This window comes from Labeo rohita, chromosome 21 (assembly GCF_022985175.1).
Source record: "Labeo rohita strain BAU-BD-2019 chromosome 21, IGBB_LRoh.1.0, whole genome shotgun sequence".
Classification (NCBI taxonomy): Eukaryota; Metazoa; Chordata; class Actinopteri; order Cypriniformes; family Cyprinidae; genus Labeo; species Labeo rohita.
This window is the reverse complement of record NC_066889.1, coordinates 18826855-18847706: the sequence shown is the minus strand read 5'-3', so window position 1 is coordinate 18847706 and position 20852 is coordinate 18826855. Positions and strand designations below refer to the sequence as shown.

General features: G+C 34.8%; 3 protein-coding genes across 4 annotated transcripts; 2 read left to right on the top strand and 1 right to left on the bottom strand.

The window, feature by feature from the left end:
* The first annotated feature begins 352 nt into the window (after positions 1-352).
* On the top strand, positions 353-6487 carry abraxas1 (abraxas 1, BRCA1 A complex subunit). Its single transcript, XM_051093297.1, has 9 exons — positions 353-579; positions 717-807; positions 959-995; positions 1181-1247; positions 1362-1558; positions 1679-1798; positions 3957-4041; positions 4151-4256; positions 6054-6487. The coding sequence occupies exons 1-9, from the start codon at positions 493-495 to the stop codon at positions 6422-6424; spliced, it is 1161 nt and encodes a 386-aa protein (XP_050949254.1). The 5' UTR covers positions 353-492; the 3' UTR covers positions 6425-6487.
* A 214-nt stretch (positions 6488-6701) lies between these two features.
* Positions 6702-7817, bottom strand: mrps18c (mitochondrial ribosomal protein S18C). Its single transcript, XM_051093298.1, has 6 exons — positions 7677-7817; positions 7434-7492; positions 7272-7355; positions 7133-7190; positions 6989-7048; positions 6702-6870 (listed from the first exon to the last, which is right to left on the bottom strand). The coding sequence occupies exons 1-6, from the start codon at positions 7747-7749 to the stop codon at positions 6794-6796; spliced, it is 411 nt and encodes a 136-aa protein (XP_050949255.1). The 5' UTR covers positions 7750-7817; the 3' UTR covers positions 6702-6793.
* A 1924-nt stretch (positions 7818-9741) lies between these two features.
* Positions 9742-20811, top strand: helq (helicase, POLQ like). Of its 2 annotated transcripts, XM_051093884.1 has the most exons (19): positions 9742-9818; positions 10116-10251; positions 10331-10910; positions 10991-11169; positions 11248-11448; positions 12921-12993; positions 13086-13183; positions 13260-13358; positions 13491-13636; positions 14060-14299; positions 15200-15341; positions 15431-15535; positions 15624-15834; positions 16013-16170; positions 17166-17264; positions 19026-19199; positions 19282-19395; positions 19494-19628; positions 20603-20811. In XM_051093884.1, exons 2-19 carry the CDS (start codon positions 10135-10137, stop codon positions 20684-20686), a joined length of 2955 nt encoding a protein of 984 aa, XP_050949841.1. In that variant the 5' UTR covers positions 9742-9818; positions 10116-10134; the 3' UTR covers positions 20687-20811. The 2 variants fall into 2 exon arrangements, with proteins under 2 accessions (XP_050949841.1, XP_050949840.1); XM_051093883.1 differs by having other exon boundaries at positions 9757-10251.
* The last annotated feature ends 41 nt before the right edge of the window (positions 20812-20852 follow it).

The window sequence follows — 20852 nt, the reverse complement described above, 5'->3', positions numbered from 1 at the left end:
GTCACGTTATGAAATGTGTTATCAAAATAGTGCAGTTTACAACCATAATAAACGCTTTATCCGTCGTAAAAATGTCGTTTAACGATACGTTAATCCGTTGAAATGCTTATTTGTTTATTTTTTTGTATTGTTGTAATTATAATTCGCACCGTGGGAAGTAGCGACAGCAACGAAATCTTGCTAGCTTAAAAATTTAGATCCAAAAATCCAAATGTTTCTCTAAAAGTCGCCTCAAAACTAAAAAATATGGTTTAAAACCACAAGTAGTTTCCTGAAAACTTACATCAGTGCTAGTTTTATAATGTATAACTCGTAATTCCTCCGCACCATGTGGTGGCAGCATATGTTAGTGCTAAGGTGTAAACTGCCGTCTCTTATGCAGAGAATAACTAAACGAAACCTACAAGCGCAGAAAGTTTATACATGTATCCTGGAAACTCCTACTCAAAACTATGACGTTGCGATAGTTAACAAACGGTTTAGTCCAGAAGCATGGAGGAATTTAACACAACTGTCCGTATATCTGGTTTCGTGTTGAGCTCACTGATGTTTCATCATTTGAACAGTGATGCGGATGTGGTAAGTGGCAAAAGATCACAATGTAACATATGATTCTTGCTTATGAATCAAATTGCAAACTAATAAGGCTTAACTAATGTATGCTAAGCGTTTCCTCAGTCCCATAACTTGTGTTTACATCTGCGCTGTGTTTAAAGGAAGGTCTTATTCTTGGAGAGAGTGTTGGAGAGGAGAACTGTAGGATCACAGACTCACAAATTGATCACATACAGTTTGAGCACACCATAAGTAAGTTGACTCGACTTAGTTTATATTTTCATAAAATAGTCAAAATACTAAACTCACAGCGTGCTTAGAAGGAACATATTGCACGTGATCAACGATAAGAAATCGACCATAACAACAAAGCACTGGTGTCATGATGTTTTCTCTTTTTCAGATATTCAGAAACACATCCCTTGTAATAAACTCCACAGGTAGGTTTATTTTCATAAACCTATTTTTATGTAAAGCATTGGTTCTCAACTTGTTTGCTTTTTTGGACATCAATTAGTGACCCAATATGGATGCAAAAAAAAAAAAAAATCAAGTATGTACTGAAAACCACTGATATAGAGACTTTAAAATTTTTTATTTACCATTGCGTCAATCCTCTTGACAGCTTCTACGGTAATGTTGGCGATGTGAGTGAGGAGAAAATAAGACAGATTTTGTCTGATTACAAAGAGGTATTTCCTGCTTTTTAAAACATTTGCTCATTTTCTCTTGCTGAATATATCCAAAATGTGATTTGCATTAACAAATTGTGTTTTTCTTCTTTCTACACATTTTCTTGCGTCCAGGAGAATGTGATTGGTTGGTACAGACAACGAAGAAACACCAGACAGCAAATGACCTTCATGGAACAAGTGATTCATCAGAATATGAGAAAGATTCTGCCCAATCAGGAACTTGTTTTTATGCTGCTCACACCCTCTCAGGCAACAGCATCAGGCTCCACCCATCGCCTTGAGTTCTCAGCTTTCATTTGGCACAGCAGGTGAGATTTGAGGATTTTACACTCAGTTCTGGAGCACACAAACATTCAGCCGACTTTTGAAGCTTAGAGAACTAATGTATTTATTAATGAATAAAGCATATATTTATTATCTCCATGCAGTCAGTACATCAGCATCCCTATCTTGGTGAGCAACCTGGGAAACCTTGAACAGCAGGACTACTGGAGTGTGTCAGGCACATGTTCATCTTTAGGAGAGAGTCGAGCTGTTAATCGACACAGGTACTTTCAGAATATATGTTTTAACTGCAGTTAAAGGGATTGCCCTTTAAAGGGATAGCCAAGGGACACTTTATTTTTGCTTGGAAGATGATAAAATGACAAAAAACATCAGATGGACTTACAATTAAAGGGTTAGTTCACCAAATAATGAAAATTCAGTCATTAATTACTTAATTGTTTCACCTTCAGAACACAAATTAAGATATTTCTGAAGAAATCTGAGAGCTTTCTGACCCTGCATAGACAGCAATGCAACTGACACGTTCAAGGTCCAAAAAGGTAGCAAGGACATCATTAAGATAGTCCATGTGATATATAGTCCATCAATGGTTCATCCTTAATTTTATGAAGTTAAGAGAATACTTTTTGTGTTCAAAGAAAACAAAAAATAATGTCTGTATTCAACAACTTCTCCTCTTCTGTGTCAGGAACCAGCGTTCTGACCCTGTACATAAAACAGTCTTCGTAAACATGTCTGAAGATTTTAACAGCAATTTTTTTTATCCAGCTTTACTTATTTTAACCAGAATATACAGATGATGAAGTAAGAGATCGCCAGCTCCTGCATCAGCAGCACCACATGTATGCGTTGTGATAATCTTGTGAACACACGTTGAAGACCGACACAGAAGAGAAGAAAATGTTGAATAAAGTTATTTTCATTTTCCTTGCGCACAAAAAGTATTCTCTTAGCTTCATAAAATTACGGTTGAACCACTGATGTCACATGGACTATTTTAACAATGTCCTTATGTGTTCAGTGTACCTTTCTTGGCCTTGAACTTGCCAGTTGCTTTGCTGTCTATGCAGGGTCAGAAAGCTCTCGGATTTCATCAAAAATATCTAAAAGGAGAAGTTCACATCCAAAACAAAAATTTACAGATAATTCACTCACCCCCTTGTCATTCAAGATGTTTATGTTTTTCTTTTTTTTTTTGAGGAAAACATTTCAGGAATGTTCTCCATATAGTGGACTTCTATGGTGCCTGTGAGTTTGAACTTCCAAAATGCAGTTTAAATGCAGCTTCAAAGGGCTCTAAACCATCCCAGCTGAGGAAGAAGGGTACAATTTCTGTACTTTTTAATCTCAAATGCTTGTCTTGTCTATCTCTGCGTGAACTCTGTATTCTAGTTCATAACAGTTAGGGTATGTCAAAAAACTCCCATCTCATTTTTTCCTTCAACTTCAAAATTGCCCTACATCGCTGTTTTACCTTTTTTTTTGTAAAGGGCGTTGGATCTTCTTTGAAGTACTGGGTCGGTACTTCTGAAGCAACGTAGGGCTATTTTGAAGTAGGAGGAGAAAATGAGATGGGAGTTTTTTTTTACCTACCCTAACTGTGATGAACTAGAATACAGAGTTCACGCAGAGATAGACAAGATGAGCATTTGAGGTTAAAAAGTATATAAATTATAAAATATATAAAATGACCAATCGTTTCGCTAGATAAGACCTTTCTACCTCGGCTGGGATCATTTAGAGCCCTTTGAAGCTGCGTTTAAACTGCATTTTGAAAGTTCAAACTCACAGGCACCATTGAGGTCCACTGTATGGAGAAAAATCCTGATATGTTTGCCTCCAAAAACATAATTTCTTTAAACTGAAGAAAGAAAGACATGAACATCTTGGATGACGAGGGGGTGAGTACATTATCTGTAAATTTTTGTTCTGGAAGTGAACTTCTCCTTTAACTTGTGTTCCAAAGATGAACGTAGGTCTTATGGGTTTCGACATGAGGGTGACTAATTCATGACAGAATTTTCATTTTTGATCTCTTTAAGGAGGTACATCTATAAGTTAGAATATCGAAGAGGTCTGGAGGATCATGACATAGACGACTATTTTTAAAACCACATATCAGCGCACATTTAGGAATCCTTAATGTTTTAAACTATGGGTTTCCAAATTCAGTCCTGGAGGGCCATTTAGCTCCAACTTCCCTCAGCAAACCAGCCTAAAACTCTGCAGGACACCAGCCCTCCAGGACAGAATTTGAAGACCACTGTTTTAAATAAGAAAAACACTTTAGGAAAGCCTAAGCAACCACATAGCAATACCCTGGCAATGCATGAGCAGGTACCACTCACATTTCGTTCAGAAAATATACAAATCTAGCTTTTCTTTAGAAGTGATGAATTGTTTTTTCTTATCTCTCAGGACAAAATTCTTCTGCTCAGGGGATGATTTAAAAGAGGTCAAAAATATCAGCAACATGAATGATGCTTTGTTAGGAGAAATGCAGGTTGGTATCCAAATTTTTTTTTATTTTTATCAGTTGCGAAATTTTATCCAGTGTGAGTTAAATATACATAAATCATATGAAAATTTCATATTCATCTTTTGTAAAACAGAAAGTGTGTGAGGACGTGGAGGAGAGTGAAAGAGCAGTAGAGAAGCTTCAGGAAGAAATCACACAACTCAAGGAGGCGATCAAGAAACACTCAGAGAAAAACGAAAGTAAGATCTATTATCCTCCAAGGCACCCATGTAAAGTATAAAAATCCAAGTAAAAAAATTTCCTGATAATTTATTATCTGTAAATTGTTGTGCTGGAAGTGGACTTCTCCTTTAAGGTTTTTGAGGAAAACATTCCAGGATTTTTCTCCATATAGTGGACTTCAATGGGAGCCAACGAGTTGAAGGTCCAAACTGCGGTTTCAGTGCAGCTTCAAAGGGCTCTACACGATCCCAGCTGAGGAATAAGGGTCTCATCTAGTGAAACTATTGGTCATTTTCTAAAAAAAAATATAAAATTAATAAACTTTTTAACACCCCAATGCTCATCTTGCACTAGCCCGACCTCACGCGTTACATAATCACGCACATGTGACGTAGGCAGAAGTAAACCAGTGTTTAAAAAGCAAGCATGCAAAGAAAGTCAAACGCCCTTCACAAAAAAGGTAAAACAATGATGTCAGATGATTTTGAAGTTGGAGAAAATGAGATGGAATTTTTTCCCTACCCTACCTTTTTAAACCAGACAAAGACTACCTTTTTTTTTTTTTTCAACACAAAGAACTAACTGTGTGTGACTTTTCCAACATTATATAGACATATTTTTTTGTTTGTTTTTTTTAAATGACCAATCATTTCAGTAGATAAGACTCTTATTCCTCATCTGGGATTGTGTAGAACCCTTTGAAGCTGTATTGAAACTACAATTTGGACCTTTAACCCGTTGGTCACTATTGAAGTCCACCATATAGAGAAAAATCCTGGAATGTTTTCCTCAGAAACCACTTCCAGAACAACAATTCACATATAATGTAGTCACCTTATCATTCAAGATGTTCATGTCTTTCTTTCTTCAGTTGTAAAGAAATTGTTTTTTGAGGAAAACATTTCAACATTTTTCTCCATATAATGGACTGATGCGGTGCCCAAAGTTTGAACTTCCAAAATGCGGCTTCAAATAATCCCAAATGCGGTTGTAAACGATCCCAGCCAAGGAAGAAGGGTCTTATCTAGGGAAACGATTGATTATTTTCATAAAAATAATACAACTTGTATAATTTTTAACGTCAAATGCTCATCTTGTCTTACTCTGCCTGAACTGTTTTTTTTCTGGTTCATGACAGTTATGGTATGTCGAAAAACTCCCATCTCATGTTCTCCCTCAACTTCAAAATCGTCCTATATCGCCATTTTACCTTTTTTGTTAAGGGTGTTTGCAGAGTCTAGCTCGGTACTTCTGCAGCGATGTAGGATGATTTTGAAATGATTTTTGAAGCAGAGGGAGAAAATACAATTTGAGTTTTTCAACATTCCCTAACTGTCTTGAAGCAGAATACACAGAGTTCAGGCAGAGCAACACAATACAAGCATTTGAGATTAAAAAGTATTTAAATTGTATTTAAAAAAAAAAAAGTTAATAACCGATTTTGTCTGGATCGTTTGGGATCGTTTGAAGCCGCATTTAAACAGCATTTTGGAAGTTCAAATTCGGGGCACCATAGAAATCCACTATATGGAGAAAATCCTGAAATGTTTGTCTTAAAAAACATAATTTATTTACGACTGAAGAAAGAAAGATGAATGAACATCTTGGATGACAAGGAGGTGAGTACATTATCTGTAAATTTTTGTTCTGAAAGTGGACTTCTTTAATTTCTTTTCAACTGAAAAAAGAAAGACAAACATCTTGGATGATATGGGGGTTAGTAAATTATCAGGAAATTTTCATTCTGAAAGTGAACTAATCCTTTAATGTTGCTGTTGTTACCCTATGAGTAACTGTATAACATTGCCTTTCAGTCCAAAAACAACCCTCTCCAGATGAACCCAAAGAGAATGTACTTCTGTGCTCAGCTCTCAAAACACTCTTCCCCGACACACCTTCATTACGGACACAAACCCTCACTGTTCAGGGCTTCCCTGTATTAGAACTGTGCTGTAATACTGACCACAACATTGATATTCCCACCAAGCTGCCTCTGATTCTGGAGAATCAACACAGCAGGAAGAAAGACACGGCCCCCAGACTCAGGAAAAAATGCCTCGTTGCTGGTTATCCTCAAAGACTTAAAAGAAAGAGGAAAATGAATGAAACCAGCGAGTCGGCCTCCGAGAGCGGGTCAGATACAGAGATTGACATAAACGGACAGAGTAATTCTCCTGTGTTTTAAAGTATACATCTGAGCCTGGTTTTATTGGTACAACAATGTAGCCACGACTGGAAAGCATTACACATTTTATACCTGGAGGTTGCCTTTATCTTAATATGCGTGCTCAACTTAAGTTGAGCAATTTTGTTAATTGTTTAATATCTTTTTTTTAAGCTTATTTTTTGTAAATCTTGAAATTGAAAATTAAATACGCAATTCACATGTGGTGTTTTAATTTAATTTAATTTGTTTTCTCATTATAGTAGTATAATACTACAGGAAATTCTGGTTCATCAGGTTATGTTCCACTGTTTATTGTTCAGCATTTTATATATTTTACAAACAGATTTACAGAAACAAAAGATGGTCTGCTGTGTCTTCATACAGAACCTATTCAGAATGTTTGATACCACAAATATCAGGGTCTTTAATAAACTGTGGATCCTTCAGAGTCACTGACATAAAACCTGTGAACATCACAAAGACCTTTGTTAGTCAAATACCCTGGTTTTACTGTACATCCACGGATACTGTACTGAAAGCACATGCGTATTTCATTAAAAAAAAAATCAAAGCATTCTTTACCCATTGAACGAGCTTTCTTGATTGCCTTTGATACTTCTTTCTGCTTTCGACCACACAAGCCTGTGAGCACAATTATGGTGTCCTAAATTACTGAATCACATTTATATAAATATTAATGTGAACATCTCAACTCGATTCTCTCACCTGTTATGTGTCTGCCGTATATTCTGCCAGTGTGTGGTGAAATAAACTGGGACAACAACTAGAGAAAAAGAGCATTTTGATTATTTTGCCAATAAAAATATTTATAAGTGATACTAACATTCCTGTTCATTTGACCAACCTGAACGTTTTTGAAGTCTACAGTTACATTGCACAGGATGCAAGTTTTCGGGGGTGACTTGAAAGGGTTTTCCATTTTAATAGGCTGGGAAAGACATGTAATATTAGTGCAAAAATGATTCAAATAGTTTCAAAGAAGGCAAAAACGCAGGTAAAAACTTACCATGTCATCTTTCTTTAGAGTTTCTTGCTGAGATGTTCTCAGACTTCTTATGCATTGTGCTGGAATAAACAAGAGATCTTATATTTTCTTTTTACATCTAGATTATTTAAATAATTACATTACAAATGTCTATTATTGATAAAGAAGACGTGTGCTTTTCATAAACGTGCTTAAGAGAATAACGGAATGTCGTGGAAAACATTTTTCATACACAAGACTGAGAAAATAATGTTGTAGAGATACCTGTAGCTCTAGGTGTGACCGGTTGCTTGGGAAGAGCCTGTAATAACAGGCGACTGCAAGAAAGGGCAAACATTCGTCGATGTATTCAGGAGGCCACCATGACAGTTTCTGCATGCTTCTTCTGCAATGTCGTTTACAACGGTTATGGTTACGTTTGTTGCAATCTACCGCCACCTACAAGACCGGAGGACGCGAACCTTGCTTCAAAATGAAAATCGTTAAATATTTTCTCTTTAAATAAATAGTGCATTTACATATTAAATAATAGAATAGATAAAAGTACAGAGGTAAATACAAATAAAATAATAACAATTTGTATAAAAAGCTTTAGATTTTGCATCCTTGAAAAACTCGCAATCAGAGGACGTTTAAATACATTTGGAAAACGTTTTTAGTTATTGATATATAATAAGTGATCATTTATATAATATTTCACAGATGAAGAATCAATGGTAAATAAAATTAAATAATATTTTAATAATAATTTAAAAAATAATAATAATATTTTGTAGATTTTATGGATCGTTCTGGATTCTTGAGCGACTTTTTTTGAATGAGAACATTTAAATGCATTCAAAAACTTTTTTTAGTTGTTTTGGTTTAACAGTTTTAGTTGTAGAAAAATTCTCTGATAAAGATTCAATGGTAAATAATAAAAACCAAATATTATAAAATAATACAAGATTTGTCTTACAAGCTTTTGTAGTTTTATTGATTTTACAAGTGTATGGGTCATTTTGCATTCTTGAAAACATTGCAATCAACTTTTGTGTCTTTTGAAAAGACGTTTCAATAATTAGAAATCAGTGAAAAATGAAAAATAAAATAAAATGTGACCTTGGATCACAAAACCAGTCATAAGGGTCAATTTTTCAAAACTGAAATTTATACATCATCTGAAAGCTGAATAAATAAGCTTTTCATTGATGTATGGTTTGTTAGGATAAGACAATATTTGGTCGAGATACAACAACTAAAAATCTGGAATCTGAGGGTGCAAAAAAATCTAAAGATTGAGAAAATCGCCTTTAAAGTTGTCCAAATACAATTCTTAACAATGTATATTACTAATCAAAAATTAAGTTTTCACACATGTACAGTAGGAATTTTACAAAATATCTTAATGGAACATGATCTTTACTTAATATCCTAATGATTTTTGCCATAAAAGAAAAATCAATAATTTTGACCCATACAATGTATTTTTGGCTATTCCTACAAATAAACCCCAGCGACTTAAGACTGGTTTTGTGGTCCAGGGTCACAAATATGGGATTTATATAAAAAGCTTTTGAAGTTTTATAGTTTTTAGCTTTTTTTAGCATTTTCTGAAGTGTTTATTCGAATCATACTGTTAATTTAACAATTTTGTTGCTAGATTTGGCAACTTTTCTGACTACACTAGCAACATTTCTTTTCTTTATTTTTATTTTTTTTTAATTTTTTTTGTAAAAGCACCTAGCAACAAATGTTTAAAAAATGTATTTGGCGCATGCAGACAAAACGCTGGTGAAAAGTTAATACAGAAAATTCCTTCATATTAACACAGTACACTGTGCCATAATTTTATGGACTTCTCTTGGTGTGTGTTATTTAACTTGCGACCAATACACTGCTATAATTGTAAAAATGTGTAGTTTGACTAATTATTTAGAAAATACATAAAATGTAATTGTTCAAAAATAATTAACTTTTCAAAAATGTAATGTTTTATTTAAAAAAAAAATAAAAAAATATGTAATAAAAATGCGTTTATATGTCTATTACTTTTACAAATAATTAATATTAAATGTTTATATTATTTTTTACAAACAAATCTAAATGAATTCTATTCTTTGCTGAGATTTGAGTAATTTCTTTGTGTATTCTATGCAATGATGCAGTTTTGCATCATGGTTACATCACCATCCAATCATGTCACAACGTCATTTAGCAACATTTATAACAAAACGACGTGTCTTTACCAACTTTACCTGAAAATAAGTCGCCAACACTGATTTCTGTGGATGACAGAAGGGACTTTTATCTGTCTTCACCTTTACCATTTTGCGTTTTAACAGTCACGTGGTCCAAAGGCGAACTCCCATTGGTCATCTCCATCAGTTGTCTTTTCGAAAGTCCTCGTTATTTGGATAAACATCGGTTAGTGTGTGACCGCTCACTATTTTAATGTTATTTTGTGTAATAATAACGTTTATTTGGTTGTTTTGTAAGAGTTTTGATGGACTGACTGTCTAAGGATAAATAGCATTCCACACAGATTTGGCAATGGATGAATAACAACTTCGGTGCTTTCTTTTGGTTGTTGTCAGTTACTGTCCCTTCGTCAGTATTATCACGCAATGCTGTTATATCAGTGTGTAGAGCCTTTACAGTAGTAATGTTTACTGACAACCATATGCACGAGATTGTGGTTAAGCGCAACACTTCATCTTCAAGGAAGAGATCGAGGGATGGCATGAGAAGTCACATCACTCCAGCCAAGAAGCGGTCAAGTTTCACCTCAGAAACATGCTCTACTGTCGAAGAACACACTTGTACTCAAGACATGAGTGAGAATAAAGACACAGAGCTGGTAAGCAGCCCCTTCTTACTTTCATTAAAACATTTACATTGATTTCAAGCATGTCATTGGTGTTTCTTTTCATATCCAGTGCTGCAGTGACAATGAGGACTTATTTGAAGGTTATGACAGCATTGTGGGTGACAGCTCCTTTCTGGCTAAGCTTGAAGACGTGGAGCTCCAGATGAGGCAGTGTCACGACCAGCAGACTCCGAACGCATGTGAGGATGATCTTTCAGACTCAATCTTAGCAGAGGATTTCAGAGACTCGCCACCTAGAGCTTTGCCGAGCTCTCAACTTGAATTTCAAAGAGCTGTCATGACACCACACGAAAGCTCTTCCAGGGGTGTACATAACACCTCTACCCCTGATTTGACGAATCTCAAGTCAGCGGTCAATCATGCAGATCTCAATGTCAACAAGCCGCCCCCAAAGGCCAGAAGAAGCATGAAAGATCATCTTAAGAAAGTACTAATAGACAATGCAGCAACATCCAGTACTGTCTCCAAGACGGTTCAACAAAAGGAAGCCGTGATGACGGAAGAAATGAGTTTCGCCATGCAGGCCATGGAGTCCATGTCAGCTGAGCAAGACCTGGGGCCTTTTTTTGGTCTCCCATCCAAAGTAAAAGACCTTATTTCAAGATTAAAAGGAATCAAGGACTTGTATGGTAAGTGTTTCACATGCTTTCCGTTTCAGTTTTGGTAGATCAGTGTTATCCTCTTATTTTCTATTCTCTTTTGATTTCAGAGTGGCAGAAGACATGTTTGAGCCTGGATTCGGTGCAGCAAAGGAGAAATCTCATTTATTCTTTACCAACAAGTGGAGGAAAGACTCTAGTGGCAGAGATTCTTATATTTAAAGAGCTCTTGTGTAAAAGGAAAGATGCACTGCTTATTTTGCCGTATATATCCTTGGTTCAGGAAAAGGTATGTCTTATTTATGCGTTATCTAAACATTCAGGCAATAATTATTACTGTATTGATAACTTACTCATTTGCCTTTAGGTTCGAGGGTTATCTGGCTTTGGAATTGAGTTGGACTTCATGGTTGAGGAGTATGCTGGCAGTAAAGGGAAGTTTCCTCCGGTCAAGAGACGAAGTAAAAACTCTCTGTACATCACAACTATTGAGAAAGGACACAGCCTTGTCAACTCACTGATCGAAAATGACCGTCTAGACAATATTGGTCTGGTTGTTGTGGATGAGGTATGTAACACAAACTTTTATTATTATTATTAAATTATGCTTTCTATTGTGTTTCAGTTTTGTTTTTTGTACCAAAAAGTCTGGGGTCGGTAACATTTTTTTAATGTTCTTGAAAGAAGTCTCACCATATTATGCTTGCCAAGGCTGCCTTTATTTGACAACAAATACAGTAAAAACAGTAATATTGTAAAATATTATTACAAATTAAAATAATTTTTGTCAATTATAACATATTTTAGAATGTAATTTATTTGTGTTATGACAAAGCTGAATTTTTCTTTAGTCTTTAGTATCACATAATCCATCAGAAATCATTCTAATTTGCTGATTTTTTCTTATTGTAAATGTTGAAAACAGCTGTGCAGCTTTAAATTATTGTGGATTTTTTAAGGATTCAGCAGAATTTATTTGAAATATATTTTTTTGAAACAATTTAAAAGTTTATCTGCCATTTGTGATCATTTGAATGCGTCTTTGCTGAATAAAAGTATTAATTTCTTAAAAAAAAAAAAAAAAAGAAGTAGTGTACACTACCGTTCAAAAGTTTGGGATCAGAAAGATTTTTCATGATTTTTAAAAAAAAGTCTCTTATGCTTATAAAAGTTGCATTTGTTTGATCACACATACAGAAAAAAAATAAATATTATTGCAATTTAAAATAATAGTTTACTATTTTAATATACTTTAAAATGATCATTTATTAAAATGTATAATTTATTAATAATTTATTCCTGTAATGCATTGCTGAATGTTCTGCTTTTCTGTGTCACACGATCCTTCATAAATCATTCTAATATGCTGATTTATTTTCAGTGTTGGAAACAGTTTTTGCTTAATATTAATTTGTAATATGTGATACTTTTTTCAGGATTACTTGATGAATAAAAAGTATAAAATAACAGCATTTATTTAAAAAAAGAATATTTTGTAATATTATACACTACTGTTCAAATGTTTGGGGTTTAGTAAATTAATAATTTTGTTCTGCAAGAATGTGTTAAATTAATAAAAAGTGATGGTAAAACCTTATATTGTTAGAAAAGGTTTCTATTCTGAATAAATGCTGTTCTTTTTTACTTTTTCTTTATCAAAGAATCATGAAAAAAGTATAACAGGTTCCAAATAAATATTAAGCAAAAACTGTTTCCACCATTGATAATAAATCATCATATTGTTAATAAATCAGAATGATTTCTGAAGGATCATGAGACACTGAAGACTGGAGTAACGGATGATGAAAACTGGCTTTGCATCACTGAAATAAATTATATTTTAAAGCATATTAAAATACAATACCATTTTTTTTTAAATTGCAATAATATTTCACAAGATTACTGTTTTTTCTGCATTTTTGATTATATAAATGCAGCCTTGATGAGCATAAGAATTGTCTTTAAAAACATGAAAAATCTTACTGATCCCAAACTATTGAACAGCAGTGTATATAAGCTTTTCAAATGAATGTTTTTCAGCTCCATATGCTTGGTGATGGGAGCAGAGGGGCAATTCTTGAAATGACTTTGTCAAAGATTCTGTACAAGAACAGTGAGTATCCAAAAACTCACATATGCAGTACTCTATCTGTATGATCCTCACTCATCACAGATCATGTTAACTCCATTGTTTTTTCTCCACAGAAACCACCCAAATTATTGGAATGAGTGCAACACTAGGCAACGTGGGAGATCTTCAGACCTTCCTGAGAGCTGATAACTACACCAATAGCTTCAGACCTGTAAGACTGTGACTGTGATTCAGTAAGGCTTTAAATTAAACCAACCATTTCAAATAAATAACTGGTGATTCTATAGGTTGAGCTGAAGGAGTATGTCAAAATAAAGGACAGCATATATGAAGTTGACCCAAGGGAAGAGACATGCTTCAGTTTCTCACGACTTCTGGATTTTAAGGTATTGATGATCTCTCATGGCCAAAACCCCATACTCTAACAATTTTTTTTTTTTTTTTTTTAATTTCAAACAAACTTAATAAGATATCGATCTGCTGAGCTCACTGAACCTCTCTATGATGGACTTTCTCAGTACTCCAGTGGAATGCAGAAAATGGACCCTGACCATATCATAGCACTGGCTACTGAAGTCATCCCTCAGCAGTCCTGCCTCATTTTCTGTGCCACCAAGAAGAACTGCGAGAATCTAGCTGGAATGATCTGCAAGTATTTAAATAAGTGAGTAGACCTTTAGAGTCCTTAAAGGAACACTCCACTTTTTTTGAAAATAGGCTCATTTTCCAACTCCTCTAGAGTTAAACAGTTGAGTTTTAGCATTTTCGAATCCATTCAGCCGATAGTTTACCCAAAAATGAAAATGCTGTCTTTATTTACTCATCCTCATGTCATTCCAAACCTGTATGACTTAATTTCTTCAGTGGAATGCAAAAGAAGATATTTTTAAGGATGTTGGTAACCAAACGATTTTGGGTCCCATTGACTTTTTAACTATGGTCTAAAAAATACTATACTGTGGACGTCAACGGGACCTAAAACTTTCATTCGATTTTCATTTTGGGTGGACTATAATTTTAAAGTGCTTATAGATTTTGTGTGTGTGTGTGTGTGTCATCATTGGTTTATGAAATACATTTTTTTCAGGGAGTTTTTAAAACACAAGGAGACAGAGAAAGCAACTCTTCTTAGTGAACTGAAGAGCAGTGGGAATGGATCCTTGTGTCCTGTGCTGCAGAAGACCGTGCCCTTTGGCCTGGCCTACCACCACAGCGGTCTGACCAGTGATGAAAGGAAGCTGGTAGAAGAGGCCTATTCCACAGGGGTGCTCTGCCTCCTCACCTGCACCTCTACTCTCGCTGCTGGCATCAACCTTCCCGCACGCAGGTTTGTCTAGGCCTATGCTGAAAGCGCAGAAAGTGATCAAATCAAATCTGATCAAATCAAAAATACAGAAAATAACTGTACTATTATAAAATATAATTACAATTTAAAATAACAGTTTTGTATTTTAATATATTTTAAAATATAATTTATTTCTGTCATGCAAAGCTGAATTTTCAAATTTTCAACATCATTACTCCAGTATTCAGTGTCTCATGATCCTTCACTCTGATATGCTGATTCTCTTATCAGTGTTGGAAACAGTTGTGCTGCTTAATATTTTTTTGAAACCTGTGATAATTTTTTAAGATTCTTTAATGAATAAAGTTTAAAAGTACAGCATTTATTTTTAATTGACATCTTTTCTAACAATATAAGTCTTTACTGTCAGTTTTTATCAATTTACCACATCCTTGCTGAATAAAAGTTTTAGTTTCTATCAAAAAAAGAAAGAAAAAAAATACTGACCCCAACTTTTTGAATGGTAGTGTATATTGTTAAAAAAAAAAAAAGATTTGTATTTCAAATATATCCTGTTCTTTTTAATGTTTTATTCATAAAAGAATCCTGAAAAAAGTTTCACAGGTTCCAAAAAAATGTTAAGCAGCACAACTGTTTTCAACATTGATAATAAATCAGCATATTAGAATGATTTCTGAAGGATCATGTGACTCTGAAGAATGGAGTAATGCTGCTGAAAATTCAGCTTTGCATCACAGAAATACATATTTTAAAGTATATTCAAATAGAAAGCCATTATTTTAAATTCCAATAATATGTCACAATATTACTGTTTTTCTGTGTGTTTGATCAAATAATGCAGCCTTAATGTGTATAAGAAACTTTTTTTAAAAAAACATTAAAAATCCTACTGATTCCAAACCAAAATGTGCTACTTCTCAGGGTGATTCTGCGGTCCCCATATGTAGCTGCAGAGTTTTTAAAGAGAAGTCAGTACAAACAGATGGTGGGCAGAGCGGGACGAGCAGGTATTGATGCCATGGGTGAGAGCATCCTAATCCTGCAGGACAAAGATATACCCATGGTAAAGAACACGGATTCCTTAAAAAAACACATTCATTGAATATTATATTGTGTTATACTATATTATATGTCTGGATGTGTTTACTGCAGGCCAAAAAACTGCTGTCTGCACCGATGGAGAAGTGTTACAGTAACCTGCTGCATGATGGAGGGAGGGGCCTCCTCAGTCTCGTCCTGTCACTCATTGGACTAAAAGTATGCTAAATGTTTTGATGTAATGATAAGTGAGAAATTATGTCTAGTGCAATGTGCAAGCACTAGCATGATTTTTTTTTTATTTCAGATAACTACAACTGTAGAGCAAGTGCGGGATTTCATGAAAGGCACACTGCTTAGTGTGCAGGAGGCTCATGTCAGTCCAGAGAGGAGTTTGTGGGATCTTACAGTGGAGTCTATAGAGACACTGAAGCAGAAAAGCCTCATCGAAGTCTCTGCTGATTTAAACAACCAAACCATTCTCCAAATCACCAGACTTGGGAGAGCAACATTCAAAGGTAAAACGGAGTATGGCATGAGGATTTAATGAGTAAGAAAGGATTCTGCATACTTACTGATTTACCACATGGTGGCAATATGATCCAGTTAAAAAATGATACACATTTCTAGTCTTAGTTTTTTCATAGTCTCCTTTTTGTAATGTTTTCCATTTAAATTTGTACTTGTTTTGTTCAGGTTCAGTAGACCTAAGCTACTGTGATCTGCTCTACCGAGACTTGTCGAAAGGCCTGGAGGGTTTGCTCCTCAATAGCTTTCTACATTTAGTGTATCTGGTCACTCCATATGACATGGTGCATCAATGCAAGCCAGATTGGATGATCTACTTTAGGCAGGTGGGATGCTTTCGTCAAGTAAAACCTGTTTTAGTTACACAATACAGTATAAAAGGCTCAGTTTGATTTTGAAAGAACCTGCTTATGTTAATCAAGGATGTATTTATTTGATTAAAAATAAAGCAAAAACTGGATTATTGTAAAATATTATTACAGTTTAAATATGTTAATACATTTTATATACAGTAATTTAGTCTTCAGCTTCACACAATCATTCAGAAATCATTATAAAAATGATTTTTTTAGGATTCTTTGATGAATAGAAAGAAAAAAAAAAGTAACATTATTGTCTTTATTGTCACTTTTGATCACTTCGGTGCATCCTTGCTAAATAAAAGTATTAATTTCTTTAAAAAATACTTAAAGGAATAGTTCACCCAAAAATTAAAATGGTCATTAATTACTTACCCTCATGTCGTTTCAAACCTGTAAGACATTTGTTCATCTTTAGAACACAAATTAAGATATTTTTGATGAAATCTGAGAGCTTTCTGACCCTGCATAGACGACAATGCAACTGACATGTTAAAGGCCCAGAAAGGTAGTATTGACATCAATAAAATAGTCAGTGTGACATCAGTGGTTCAACCTTAATTTTATGAACCTATGAAAATAGTTTTTGTGTGCAAAGAAAACCAAAATAATGGCTTTATTCAACAATTTCCTCTCTTCCGTGTCAGCCTTCAACGCATGTTCAGAAAGGGTCAGAAATATCTCAGATTTCATCAAAAATATCTTAATTCGTGTCCCGAAGATGAACGAGGTCTTACAGGTTTGGAACGACATGAGGGTGAAAAATTAATGACAGAATTTTCATTTTTGCATGAACTATGCCTTTAATGACCCCAAACTTTAAACAGTAGTGTGTATTAACTAAAAACTACTTTTAAAGTTATATAGACTGCAGCAGTGTTTGTATTTTGTATTAATGTCACTGACATACTTTAGTCTCAGCTGTGTATTCATACCTCAATATAAATGTTTCATTGTACCAGTTTACGAATTTGTCGGCTGCTGAGCAGAAGATGGCCACTGCAGTCGGAGTGCCTGAAAGTTTCGTAGCTAGAAAGGCAGCGGGACAGAGCGTGAGGAAGGTTAGCAGAACAGCATTCCTTTCATATTTAGAATACCATACTAGCAATTCACAACCTTTTACTTTTTTTTCCGTTTGTTTCAGATTAACAGGTGTATTAAGCCTAAAACTGCTGAAAGACGATATCCTTAGCTGACAATGTTTAAACAATTTTAAATGTCTTGAATATAGTCTTACTTGTATCCTAATCCTCTTAAAGGATTTGCAGTGTTAATTTGCAGTGCTAAATGTGCATTTAACCCTACTTAAGTTTCTAAGGTGAAAAATAATGGTTTACTGTGACTTAAAGAAGAACTCCACTTCCAGAACAACAATTTCCAAATAATTTACTCACCCACTTGTCATCCAAGATGTTCATGTCTTTCTGTCTTTAGTCGTAAAGAAATTATGTGTTTGAGGAAAGCATTTCAGGATTTTTCTTCATATCATGGACTTCATTGGTGCCCCGATTTTGAACTTCCAAAATGCAGTTTAAATGCAGCTTCAAAAGGCTCTAAACGATCCCAGCCGAGGAAGAAAGGTCTTATCTAGCGAAACGATCAGTCTTTTTTTTTGAAAAATAAAAATTTGTATATTTTTTTAAGCACAAAAGCTCGTGTAGCACAGGCTCTGGGATGCGCGTTCACGATGCAACGAATTAGTGATGGGTCGTTCTTGAACGATTCGTTCATTTTGAACAAATCTTTAATGTGACTCGGGAAGAACGAGTCATCTCGGGGGGAGTGATTCATTCAGTCACACATGCGCAACATCTTATTAGGTTCTGTACTGGAATTAGTTCACCTGTTTCGAGTCTTGGGGTTTTTCGAGTCATTCGTTCATCTTATGGGGCTGTCACATGATGAACGATTCAAACCCGAAAACTTGTCCGATAAGAGGTGAGGTGAACTAATCATAGACTAAAGACCCATGTAAACAATGAATTAATCTTTTCTTATAGCATTATAGTTTTGTCTTGTTTGTGTAAGCAGTAGATGTGTTAGGGTAGTAACATGTAACATTTTAATTATATTTTGCTAAAATGAACGAAATGACTCGAAAAAAGATTCGGTCATTTTGCTGAACGAGACTCAAAGGTCCGAGTCGGTAAAATGATCCGAACTTCCCATCACTACTACGAATCGCATCTAAGTTCATCGTCTGTGTACTCCGGCTCAAAAAGGTAGAGTATGGTGAAAAACTCCATGTTATTTTCTCCTACAACTTCAGAATCGTCCGTAGTCATTGTACCTTTTTGTTTGTAAACAGTGTTTGACTTACTTGCACTTTCTTAGTCTTTGCGCGTTCACTTTGTAAACACTGGGTCTGTAGTTCCACCTACGTTCTGCATGACCTTTCTAAGTGATTCAATAGCACGTAGCGTTGTAAACGCACATCCCAGAGCCTGTGCTACACAAGCTTTTGTGCTTAAAAAGTATACAAATTTTTATTTTCAGAAAAAAATTACTTCATTTCGCTAGATAAGACCCTTCTTCCTCGGCTGGGATCGTTTAGAGCCCTTTGAAGCTGCATTTAAACTACATTTTGGAAGTTCAAAATCGAGGCACCAATGAAGTTCATTATATGGAGAAAAACCCTGAAATGCTTTCCTCAAAAACCATAATTTCTTCACGACTGAAGACAGAAAGACATGACAAGGGGATGAGTAAATTATTTGTGAATTGTTGTTCTGGAAGTGGACTTCTCCTTTAAAGTGAATTATTATCTGAACTGGATTTCACAATGATGGTTTTTGTTCCTGTTTCTCTTACCTGTGTCTCAGTCTGTGGACATTGTGGTAGTAAATAGGTTGTATCTAGCTCTGGTGCTGTACTCCCTACTGAAGGAGACAAACTTGTGGAACGTGTCTGATAAATTTCAACTGACCAGAGGCTTTGTACAGAGTCTTCTCAGCTCCGCTTCCGCATTTGGCTCCTCTGTGCTGCACTTCACAGAGGTTAGGGCACATCCAGGCATCTGCATCTGTTCATATCTTACAGTCATTAATGGATACTATGAGATTTGTCTGTTCATTTCAGGAGCTGGAGGAGTTTTGGGCCTACAAGGCTCTTCTCTCAGAGCTGACCCGTAGATTGACTTACTGTGTGCAGGCCGAGCTCATTCCACTCATGGAGGTGGCTGGAGTCATGGAGGTGTGTGTTGTCGACTGCCAGACTCTCTAAAATAACTATGACCAGAACATTTGCTTGAGAGCTCAGTTATTTTTTTCTTCAATTCTCTTTTATTTCAGCATCGTGCTAAGCAGCTGTATAATGCTGGTTACAAGACACTGGCACATCTTGCCAACGCAGATCCAAAAATTCTGGTCAAAACTATTGAAAACCTCTTCACAAGACAAGCAAATCAAATTATTGCATCAGCAAAAGTAAGTATAATATTGCACTATAGAGTAACATTATATTTCAAGCTTAGCTTTTCCTTTTAAGTTCATCCGGAATAAAAATTGTTAGCATTTATTCACCCTCAAGCCAAACCTGCATAACTTTCTTACTTTTGAAAAATGTTGGTGTTTTTATTTTCATGCATTGACATCAAATGTTGATGTTGGGCCTCAAATAAAATCAAAAAAAGGATCATAAAGGTATTTTCTCACATGATCCAAGCATGCATTTATTTGAACCAAAGTACAGCAAAAACAGTAAAACTGAAACATTTTTACTATTTAAAATAACTGCTTTCTATTTGAATATATTTTAAATTGTAATTTATTCTTGTGATTTCAAAACTGAATTTTTTGAATCATTACTCCAGTCACATGATCCTTCAGAAATCATTCTAATATTCTAATTTGCTGCTAAAAACAGTTATTATGTTAAAAACAGCTGAGTAGAATTGTTTTCAGGCTTCTTTGATTAATAGAATGTTCAGATGAACAGCATTTATCTAAAATAGAAATCTTTTGTAACATAAATGTCTTTATCATCACTTTTGATCCATTTAAAGCATCCTTCCTAAATAATTTCTATAATTTCTTTAACCCCCTTGAACAGCAAATCAGCATATTAGAATGATTTCTGAAGGATCATGTGACACTGAAGACTGGAATGACTAAAACACTGCACAGTGCTGCATTTTGGCCTTTCTCAAAGTGCGTTAAGGCTAATTTTAGGATGTTTTTGGTGATTTTGAATCATTTTTGTAAATATAGCCAATGCATGCAAAATCCTGACTAGCACATTTAGGAAATTCTTCATTCCACATCAGAAAGTAAGTCATACAGGTTTGGAATACCATGAAGGTGCAAAATAATTTTTATTTACGGGTGAACTATACTTTTAAGAGAAAACAGTTGTTTATTCATGTAAACTTTTAAACTGTATTACTGTAATTCATTTTCAGATGTTAATAAAAGAGAAAGCAGAGGCTCTGCAGGAGGAGGTGGATGACCTACTTATGCTGCCATCTGATATCCCATCTTTGTAATTTTTTTGTTTATTTATATGATGTAAATAGCATGTACATTATTTAATCTACCTCGCATTATATAAACTGTTGTGTGCCTATACGTCTGGCTAAAATAAAAATGGAAGTAACCTCTTTTTTTAGCAGTATCCCTGTTACTCATTTTCATGATCATGTGGGCTTTCTG